We start from the raw sequence: 12049 nt of genomic DNA on the forward strand, positions 1-12049 counted from the left end.
AGTGTTAAAAGTTGTGCAATCAAGATGTACAATTTAAAATTTAATTTTTCTAGATCTAGGTTAAAAACACTTTTGATGGCACTATAAATGTCTATTTAACGCACAAGTTCATCTTCAGCGCTCAGAGTGCGATTGTTCAGTCTGTTTTGACCCATGGTGCTCGTTCGTTTACTGTACTTTTAATCATTTTCAATTTTGAAAATGATAATTTTCCACTGCAGTTGTAACCATGACTGACAAATAGATGCATAAATCATCTCCTAGATTTGGAAAACCAGACTCCAAAGAATTGTCAGTTCTGAAATGGTACAATTGTAACTCTACGAGCTCTTGTCTGGCACCAAAATGAGAAGCAAAATCAATTTTAGTAGTGCAGTGAAGTGTGGAAATTTTTCACCGAGACTTTCCCGCAGATTTTCCAGATATGATTTAATAAGATTTCATTGTCTCTTTACAGTCTCTTCTGGTGTAAATGACTGTAACTGACAAAGGAATATAAATACGCTAGTTACCCTTTGATAATCTTCCTGATGTTTTGAGAAAGCAGAAAAAGATTACTGACAAACTGCAAAACAGCTTGAACTTGACACTGTAGTTTAGTAACAAATGTTAGACGACACTAGTTGGCGCTCTTTCAACATAGGCATGCGAAGTGAACTTCAGGAAATGAAAAAATAGGCGTATAATTATTCCAAACAGCAAGCCAAGACACATCAACAGTGTAAGTTATACACTACAAAAACTAAATAGCAATATTAACAAAAACTAATGAACAACCACAAATTTATATGATTGTTGTCATTATGAGCGTGTATGAGTCACTCAACAAACTAGGAATAATGCTGTGAAAATGACCTATTTAATGCTTGTTGAAACTCATTTCATTTGGGATATACAAATTAAAGTTCAAAGTCTAATTCATACTTGCATAGTCGTCACCTTGTAGTCTGCAAACCAAAGTGGACATATCCGCACACTACACTATAAGGACTAACACAACTACAGACAATAATATCAAAGTTATTATACCAGAAGGGTGTATAAACAACTTTTGCATCATTGAATTATTTTAATGGAACCTATTTACCAGTATGTTTGAAAACAAACATTTGAGAAATACAATTGGCATGAGAAAGATTCAAAGAAAATGCCTTGTTATATAGGCAAGGATAGGAAAAATCATACCATATTTATATTCATCTAATGAAAATTTGCTGTTTTGTTGATGCACCCTTCTGGCATTATGCACTCGATATGGAAGTACCATTGAATATATCGTACTCTCAATATGTAAACAACAGCATTGCCAGAATGTGTTGTGATGCCTTTTTCACCAGACAGCATACGAGCATTTTTTTCCCCCCAAATTTTAAATTTATTTATTTTTTAATTTTCTATTGACGATGCTCGAAAACTCAGGGCCCTGTGCACAGAGCCCATAGCATATGTTAACATTGCTACTGGTGTTAATCTGACACTGACTCAAATTAGTTGACAGTGATGGACATGAAATGTAATAATGTTAGTAAAATAATATTGATAGTTTTTTAATTAAAAACGTAAAAATGACGAACTCGAAGTCGGTCTTAACGACATTCTTAATCATTTTTTTTGAAAGGGGATATGAGATGAAAATAATTCATATCAGCAACTTGTAGCAATATGTTCAGTAATTCATGTGGTTGAAAATGTTAATTAAGATCTTTACATTGTTATATAGAAAGTACAGGGCTGGTTGATTCATGTAATGACCTTATGATGCACCTGAAAAACAGACTGGTATTCTCATGACTAGAGATGAACTATTGTTAAAAATGTACACAAATAAATGTCTGGTAAAATCAAAGAATAATATATAGTACCGTATATTCCTAAAAACACTTTAGAATAATTTAAGATATCCCAGTACCGATACTGCCAGTAATACTTAAAAGAAACGGTTCTTCCATTTAAGATGTGAGGAATTTCTTATTAAAATTCATAAAATTATATTTATGAAGAATAAATTTGCATATTAAAGAAATTACAGAGTTTAAAATATTTAATATCAACCATACTTATATAACTGTAGATTTCTTCAAGAATGGATTCAGTTTGTTACACAATATGTACATATCCGTAAGTGCAAAATACATTGTCCTGTTGGTTGTACACAACACAATATTATACAAGTTAACAGCTACGTCTCCTTAAACGTAGAGAAATATTAATGGTTCCTATTCTGAAATACGACCCTCGTCTCAGCAAGCAGCTAACAACACTCCAATGTCTTTCCTCTACTGCTATACGTAATGGAATATTTCCTGCCTTATCAGATATGTTAACTAGGGCTCCATTATCTAGTAAACACTGAACGACAAACACATGTCCCTCTTCAGCTGCCAAATGCAGTGCGGTAATTCCGTCATTGTTTTGTAAGTTAACATCAGCTTTGTTACGTAACAAGCACTCGACAATGTTCACATGTCCCTCTTCTGCAGCGAAATGTAATGGAGAATATCCTAGATCCTCTCCTAAATTAATTAGTGCTTCATTTTGTGCAAGACATTCGACAACAGACAAATGGCCCTCATATGCTGCTAAATGGAGAGCAGTACATCCACAGTTATCACCAATTTCAACTTGTACATTTTGAGTAAATAAATATTCAACAATATCAAAATGTCCTTGTTTTGCAGCAAGATGCAACGGAGTTTGACCCAAAATATTAACTGCATTAACATTTGCACCATGCTGAAGTAGACATTTAGCAACAGGTAAATGACCATAATATGCCACTTTATGCAAGGAAGTATGACCAAGTTTATCACATATGTGAATATCTACTGTCTGTTGAGCAGAGAAGTTACGGGCAGTACACCCAGAATTGTCAGCATCATTATCTTCTACTTTATAAGTCAGTAAATAGTCAACAATATCCAGATATCCCTGTTTCGCTGCAAGATGCAATGGGGTTTGACCCCAAATGTCAACTGCATTAATATTTGCACCATGCTGAAGTAGACATTTAGCAACATGTAAATGACCACGATATGCTGCTTTATGCAATGAAGTCTGGCCATTCCGTTCATGAAAGTGTATGTTTGCTCCATGTTGTATAAGGTAATCAACAATGGTCAAAAGACCCTCATCTATTGCATAACATAAAGCAGTTTGCCCACCTTTATTTTCTGTTTGAACATTTGCTCCGTTCTGCACGAGAAATTCAACTACAGAGGGATGACCAAACCATGCTGCCATATGTAATGGAGTATGGTCATAGGTGGTCCACTTGTTGATATCTGCTCCATTCTTTGCAAGATATTCAACAATAGGCAAATGACCATTTAGAGCTGCTGCATATATAGGAGTTTCTCCACAGTAACTACCTAAGTTAATTCTTGCTCCATTTTGCACAAGAAAATCAACTACTGACAAATGACCTCCCGCAATTGCTTTGTGCAATGGGGTGTACTCCTTATTATCGCCTAACTGAATATCTGCTCCATGTTCCACAAGATATTTAACAACAGACAGATGACCCTCACGTGCTGCTAAATGAAGTGCACATTCTCCACTTTCATTTCCAAATGATATATCTGCTTCATGTTTTATTAAAATCTGAACAATATCTAAGTTACCCTGACGACTTGCATATAATAAAGGGGTCCAGCCACTTTTATCTTTAGTGTTCACAATTTTGTCTTTGAAAGATGAATCTATTTGTTCTTCATTTCTTCTTGTGTAGTTGTGTTTAGTGATAACAGTACTGCTTTCTAGTACAAGATTTATTATCTCTTCTTGATTGTTTCGAGAAGCAATATGTAATACCTGTTGATTTTCTTCATTCAGTATTGTCTCCAAATCTAAGCCATTGTTTAGCAGAAACTCTGCAAGATATGCATGGCCATATTCAGTACTTTCCCGCAACGCCTGAATTCCAAATGCTGCATTGTTAATATTTTCCTTCAAGAAGGGTAATTGATCATCTGTTTGCCCTTTGAATGCTGAAAGCATGAAGTCTACTGAAGCCCAAGATGTGGTCCTCTCACAATAGTCCAGGGGGTCACAGCCTAAAGAATCCCTTAGCCTCATATCTGCACCATATCTCAATAATAATTCTATTACGTTCCGGTAGTTACAAGCTGCAGCGAGATGTAAAGCTGATCGACCCCATGCATCTGTTTGATCCACTTCAATTCCATCATCTAAAAGTATTTTCATTTTTTGCATATCATTGTTGAGGACAGCAATATGTAAATTATGGCCTTCAGATACAATGTAATTCAGCATTTTCCACATGATTTTCAATTCCTGTCGATGGAGTTTCTTCTTCAAAAAATCCTTATTCTCATCACAGTTTTTTCTAAGCCATAGTGCACAAAAGTACTCTGCAAAAGATCGATGAATGAAATGTGGTATTCCATTTTTAATCATGTCTATAATTCCTGTTTGTTCAAACCCTTCTTCGATTTTGATACAATTACTTCTTGCTTGAGTTACGATGTTGTCTGGTTTCAGTAATCTACATTCACTTTCAGTGAAGATTACTATTAAGGAACATGCCATATGATCTTCTTCAAATTCTTTGTATTGTCTTTTAAACTGTCGTTTGTTACTTGGCTTGGTCGTGTCTATTTGTCTCTTTTCCTCAAAGTGAATGGAAAACTTTTGTTTTACAAAACAATGGAATAACTCAATTACATTCAATTTTTCTGGAAGATTTGGAGAACCAGTTTCCTTATATACCTTTAAATGACTGTTGAAACTTTCTGCCATGAGCCTGGTGTGCAGGGGTACTGCCATGAACTCCTCTTTATTGTCTAGAATATCTTCTGTGGTAATTCGAATCAGGCTATTTGCAAATTCTATCGCAACCTCTTTCTCTAGTTGTTCATTATGTGTACACCAGTAGTTCACCAGAAAAGATATTTGGTCACTTGTAGAGAAAGGCTCTAATGTGTGTGATAATACATGTAATTCATTTTCAAGATGTATCTTCATTACAGGTCGAGAAGTTAGCCATATTTGCGACACTCCTTTGTTAATCATTGCTTTCACTAGTGAATACACTAGGTCTGTATAGTCAGGACTGATTTCGTCTACTGCATCGAACAGTACCACAATGTCTTGCATGTCTCTCAATACCTCACTAAATAGCAAACTTTCTAGTTTAGATTTATTTGCACATGCAGCTTCTTTTAGCATTTCTTTCACATTCATCATATGTGAATGTCTATCCATTCTGTCCAACAATTCAGTGTACTCATTTAAAGCAATTGGAAGCACCCATTGGGACAAGTTGGATTTCTTTATACGAGAAGCCAGATTCTTTATGAGCGTTGTCTTTCCCATCCCTGGCTCTGCTATAAGAAGCATAATTCTCTCAGGAATACTTGTCAGTTGTTCATAATTGTAGAAAACATCATCACTGTCGTCTACAAACTTTTGTAACAGGGTGATGTCTCCTTTTGATGCTTTCCATTTTAGTTTAGTGTTTTCCTCTATTTCCAGCCAATGAATATTTTCACGCTTTTCACATAAGAAATCAAAATCAGATGAATTTCTGATTACAACAAATTCGCAAGTATTTGCATTCAATTCCCTCCGCATATTGGACTCTGGGCATTCTGGTCCTGCTCTCATTTGGTCAAAGGGTATGAATTCATATGCATTTGATGAATGGTAATTGAGTATGTAAAGGTTATGTACGTCATACAATAATGGAAGATCTTTGCGAACACCACTCAAAGCAAACAAAGCAGAAGTTCCAACACCACTCAAAATTTCCTTTCTTATATAAATGTGATGTTTCATAGATCTAGGAACGAAATGATTCAAAGAATGAGTAATGTCGTTTCCTATTTCTACTTTCTTATTACTGAGAAGTTCTGATAGTAAGCTCTCATTAACACGTTTATGCATATCCTTTGAAATTAGGGAATTGAAGGACACTGGAAAACCTTGAAATATGATTTCAGTTTTTCCAATATTGTGTTGAGATGATTCATCTAACTGACTAAAGTCAAATCTGTCTTTAAGTGTGTGTCCTATATTTAGAGTCGATTGAGACACTATGATGAGTCTGTGTTCTGTGTTCTGAGTCCACAGATGAACTATATTGTTTTGGCCAAACTCCCAGTCCACTACTAAAGTTCTACAACAGTCACTGGGCCACAGAGCCAGCACCTCTTGCTGTCGCCGTAGAAGTGACTCTTGTCCAATCACAATGTAATGATCCTCCAAACTCTGGCACACTCTGACACAGCTGAGCAATGTCGAATGTGCCACGATGTTCACCACTCCAGTTGCTGGAAGTGACAGCAGATGGTGTTTGTCAAATCTCACTCCCAAAGCCTCCATCTCATTCCGTTTGCTTTCACTCAGTTGGTTCCGTCTTCCTGCAATTACCTCTTGCCAGAATGTGGCAGTTTTAGTTAGGAAGTAAGTTTCCCGATCTCTCCAACGTTCTATGTGCTTCAACATCTCCATACAAATTGCTTTTGTGTCCGTCCCAGATGTATGGAAGAGATTTTGTATTTCTCCTTGCAGAATCTCATCCAACTCCTCCTCATTGGCTTGTCCTATAAATAGAGTCAAATTCTGCAAGAATTCCTTGTAATCTTCCAAACCTTGTAAGTCTTTATGAAAGTTATCAATTTCGTTGCGAACCACAGCTCTTTCCAGCTTATCGAACAGGCATTTGTTAACTTCTGTTCTGAATTCTTTGATATGTTCCAGTATTTGCCTGCGTGTTTGCTTTTCTGACTTTAAATAGTCTAAATATTTCTTACATTTGACCAAGTCTTCAAAGTAATTGCTTACATTTACACACAACTGGTGATACTTTTGATCATAAGCAGGACTGCAATTTTCACTAAAGATGTCCCCGAATGTAACCACTGAACTGGAATCACTGTTAGTATTGAGAAGAGTGTGAGTGTTACATTCAGATTCTTGCTTTTGTTGCAACACTTGTAAATTTAGCAGTGAATTCGTGTAAATGATGAACTCAGATTGTGAAAAGTCTGCCTCGAATTTAGAATTGTTATCACTACAGATCTGAAATACCGGTACATGTTTTACTTGACTGTAGGATTTACAATACTTAGGCAGACTGAAATTTCCACTTAGGGCTACAAGGTTTTGGAATCCGATGTCCTTCTTACTCGTTTTGTGCTTCATCTGGATCAAGCATTTCTTCCTACTTCTACAATGTGAGCATTTGTACATTAGCACGATGTCATCGAATGCACCAGCTTTATTCATGTTTGTGGCAAGAAAGAACTCCTCTGTGAGACGAAAAGCACGGACGAAGATGAGACAACACATCTTCACTTCATACATTATACCAGATGTCGTTGCAAACCCCGGCACTTTGTCGTAAGTTGAACTGATGCTGGGATCCTAATAATAGAAAAAATAATCACATATGTATCAACATATAAGAACATATATAAGAGTGATATTTTTAATTTTATCGTTTTAATTAGTCATATATCTCCAATATTAACTGATATGTACAGGGTGCAAGTAATACAGCTGTGCAGATTTTAACAACTTATTGCTTTGGGCGGAATAAAAAAAATTCTAATACCATATTAGTTCCAAGTCAGAAAAAAGTAATTCTCCCTTAAATGTTAACACTGTTTTACTTGATAAGTAGGTACTGTCCGTAAAATTCTGATTTTAACTCTTATCATTAAAAATACAAGTAAGAAATAATTTATCACTTTTTCTATTTTCCAATAAAATGAACGGTTTTTGTTCCAAATTAAATAAAAAGATTAACACATACTTAGACAATGAACATATTTACTACATTTAACATTAATATTAACATAGGATGGTTTTCTCCAAATTGACGAAACAGAATAGTCGCGGTTTGTAGACCCTAAAGTCTTCATTCACAATTTTTGCCCACTGCAAATCCAGCACTCTCCAATCGTTCTTATTTTCTGCCTTCTTCTTAGTTTACGAATATGATCCACATTGTAATGTCGTCTATCATCTGATATCTTCTTCTGCCCCGAACTCTTCTCCCATTCACCATTCCTTCCAATGAGTCCTTCAGAAGGCAGTTTCTTCTCAGCCAATGGCGCAATCAGTTCCTTTTTATATTCCTGATCAGTTTCACCATCATTCAATCTTCACTCATTCTTTCCAACACAGCTTCATCTATTATTCTGTCTGTCCACTTCACATGCTCCATTCTTCTGCATATCCACATTTACTCTTACTTACCTAGATGTATTCGAAGAAGTTATCTAAAGAAAAATTTGTTATATGTATTTCACGTGGAGACTAGTGCTGGGTTATCAGAAGAGACATGAGAGGCATAGCCTCCAAAAAGTTTTTGTAAAATATTGCTCTTTATTGCCAATTACGTGATAGTAATAATAAAATAACAATCACAGTAGTAAAGCATATCATGGTCGTAACGTTGATGGATGTGGTGGAAGCCTTACTTCTCTTTTCATTTTTAAAGGATAGATTTTTAAGTGTATATGGATAAATTTATTATTATTATTTTTATTATTATTATTATTATTATTATTATTATTATTATTATTCGTTTTTACTTATACTGTACTTTTTTATTTCGTGTTTATACAATGTTTTGTCTCGGTTTCAATATGGGCACGCGGATGATGTGAAATGGTAGCTCCCGACTATCTGCTTCTGACAATGGATTGCTGGGAAGAAAAAGGAAATCAGAAATATGCAGAAGCATAATGCTTTCCTTCGAGGCAATTATCGAGAGGCTTCCACCTTCTTCTTCTTCTTCTTCTTCTTCTTCTTCTTCTTCTTCTTCTTCTTCTTCTTCTAACTTTATTTATAGACATCCTATTCAGTAATGAGTCCGAATGTTAACGTCTTTGTTAAGTCATATTCCAGAAAAACAGTATCTTTATAGGCTATCAGTTGTTCCTAACATTTTGAAGGTGCGATCAATTTTTGGGCAAGACTTCTCTATGCGACTTCAAATACCGAACTGGTAGGACACTTAACCCCATTCAAAAATGTAAATCACTGTAAAATTGAAAACAAAGATTATTTTACCCAAATTAGTGGATACCACCCAAAGAACGACCAAAATAGAAGGATAGGCCTATAATGAAATATTACATGAACATCATTTATAGTAGCCTACTTTTCTGATTTTTCGAACATTTAAATACTTTTAATATGTAGTTGTTTGCAAAGCCAAGATGTTAACATAATAACAGCGAGTGATAAAATCAAAGGATTTATAAAGAAACTTAATTTCTGTTCGACATCATTTGACAAAAGAAATGGGATGCATTCCAGTGCATTAAAAGCTTCAAAAAAAATTTAGCTACGTATGATATGATAAATAGCCTACTGAGTTTATTTTTGCGAACATGCGATTACATTTGTACAGTTCTAAACAACGATGTTTTCGAGTATTTTTTCGGAAGGCACTCAAAATAATACTAGTTACCGATGGATACTAAATCCATTTTTAGACAGTTGCGTTCAACTAGCTGGAATTGGAAAGAAGGTAAAATTAATTTTAATATGAAGGCTATTACAGAACTTATTAATGGAATATTGAAACTAGGCTTTTTTTTTATAACATTTTCAATCTCACATTTATGCAAAATAAGCTTCTCAGCTATAATTGGCATCAAAACAGACAAGAAATCTCATTGAACTTGAAAGGGATATCACTATATGTATATCTAATACATAGGTAGTCCAGATTTGAGAGTTAATTTCTGGGGGGAGTGGGAGGGAAACAGGCACATTTGTCGCAGTAATAAAATTAATTTTTACTTTAGTGTATAACTACTGAAACTTTTTTTGTAATTTTTATGTTAAATATTACTTATTTTTCTGAACACACAGTGAGTGTATGTTAATAGAACTTTTTTTTTTCTTTTCATTTTGTAGATCATTTCGCGACCCCCTCATATCTCTTCACACGACTCACCTACGAGTCGCGATCCCCAGTTTGGGAACAACTGCTTTACATAATCACAACGTTCAAGGTAAGTTAAGGGGAAATCTCAGGAATCTTCTATGCCACATCAATAAATTTAGGAATGCAGTTATATTGTCACACTCCAAAACAGCTATTCTATCAATAGTCTCTAAACACACACCTTCATCTCAAACAGCAGAAATAACTAAAATGCTCTCTCAATTAATATCACTCAATAAAATAATTGTATTCCAATGGATACCATCCCATTGTGGAATCCTGGGAAACGAGAATGCGGATGCTTTAGCAAAGAAGGGTAGCACTGCTACTTACAGACCTGTTACTAAATCTACGTATTACACTGTGAAAAGATTTATTAAATCTACATACTTAGACTTCAACAAACAAAATTTGATAACACAATCCCAAGGGAAAAAATGGAACTCTCTGAATCAAAATCCACAGTTAATTCCCGATTTACCACGCAAATCGTCTGTAGCTGCATTTAGATTGGCAACAGGCCATGATTGTTTGGCCAAACACCTGCATAGAATTGGAATATATCAGTCCCCTAACTGTCCATTGTGCAACTCAAACCAAGAAATGGATTCGGAACACCTTAAAATCTGTGCTTCAGTGGCTGGTTATGATAATATCTTTGAAAAATATTGGAGTGCAAGAGGTCAAATGACTTTATTGTCAAACGCCTGGCATTATAAAACAACAACAACAACAACAACAACAACAACAACAACAACAACAACAACAACAAGTTAAGGCAACTACAAACAACTTTATAACTAGTAAATAAGTTAATATTTGAGGAGAAAAATTCGCTCCGGCGCTGGGGATCGAACCCGGGTCCTTGGTTCTACATAGCAAGCGCTTTGACCACTGAGCTACGCCGAATTCAATCCACAGCACCGGATCGAATTCTTCTCCTTCAATGTTTCCCCTTGTGGCCTGACTCCAAGTTAGGCATATATGTTGACGTATATGTCCAATGTCAACTGCCATTATACTAGGAGTGCACTCAGCTGAGTGACTTGTTTGGCCGGGATTCCGCAGTTAAGTGCACAGTAATCTGTACAGACATATGCACTGCAGCTATGAGAATATTACAGATTTATTAATTTGTCATACAGAATAATATCTGTAATATTGACAATTAATATTTGAGGAGAAAAATTCGCTCCGGCGCCGGGGATCGAACCCGGGTCCTTGGTTCTACGTACCCAGCGCTCTGACCACTGAGCTACGCCGAATTCAATCCACAGCACCGGATCGAATTCTCCTCCTTCAGTGTTTCCCTTTGTGGCCTGACTCCAATTTAGGCATATATGTTGACGCCACAAAGGGAAATATTGAAGGAGGAGAATTCGATGCGGTGCTGTGGATTGAATTCGGCGTAGCTCAGTGGTCAGAGCGCTTGCTATGTAGAACCAAGGACCCGGGTTCGTTCCCCGGTGCCAGAGTGAATTTTTCTCCTCAAATGTTAATTGTCAATATTACAGATATTATTCTATATAACAAATTAATAAATCTATAATAGTAAATTAGTGTCAAAAACACGAGATGAATAATGAGAGTGATGATAAATGAACACATCTGAACTTAACCGAAACAGACCGACGGACGTTAAATGTTATGTTTTATTTAACGACGCTCGCAACTGCAGAGGTGATATCAGCGTCGCCGGATGTGCCGGAATTTTGTCCCGCAGGAATTCTTTTACACTTAAATGCTATCGACTTGGCCCGGGATCGAACCCGCAACCTTGGGCATAAAAGGCCAGCGCTATACCAACTCGCCAACCAGGTCGACAGACCGATAATCCTTTCAGCTTATTTCTGACGTTTCTTCGCTGTATTGGCGACAAGCATCAGCAACCAGCACGACGTGCTATAATTCACAACAGGATGTGCTGTATTGGGTTTGAAAAATTGAATTACTATGATGTTATTAGTAGTCACATATGTTAATATTACAAGTTCTATGAAGTATAGGCCTAACATTACTAGTAGTAGCAGTAGCAGTAGCAGTAGCAGCAACAGCAGTAGCAGTCACTAAGAATGAATAAACAATATGAGGTTTTTGCGATTCTGTCAACCCATCTGTCCA

At 35.9% G+C, this 12049-nt stretch overlaps 1 protein-coding gene across 3 annotated transcripts in view; it reads right to left on the bottom strand.

The window, feature by feature from the left end:
- Positions 1 to 891: 891 nt before the first annotated feature.
- LOC138705912 (uncharacterized) overlaps positions 892 to 12049 on the bottom strand; it is a 70457-nt gene continuing 59299 nt past the window's right edge. For all 3 annotated transcript variants that reach the window (XM_069834672.1, XM_069834670.1, XM_069834671.1), the window contains exon 4: positions 892 to 7386. In XM_069834672.1, coding sequence (XP_069690773.1) covers positions 2173 to 7386 — 5214 coding nt within the window. In that variant the 3' untranslated portion in view covers positions 892 to 2172. The remainder of the gene's footprint in view (positions 7387 to 12049) is intronic.

Source organism: Periplaneta americana, chromosome 9 (assembly GCF_040183065.1).
Source record: "Periplaneta americana isolate PAMFEO1 chromosome 9, P.americana_PAMFEO1_priV1, whole genome shotgun sequence".
In the NCBI taxonomy this organism is placed as follows: Eukaryota; Metazoa; Arthropoda; class Insecta; order Blattodea; family Blattidae; genus Periplaneta; species Periplaneta americana.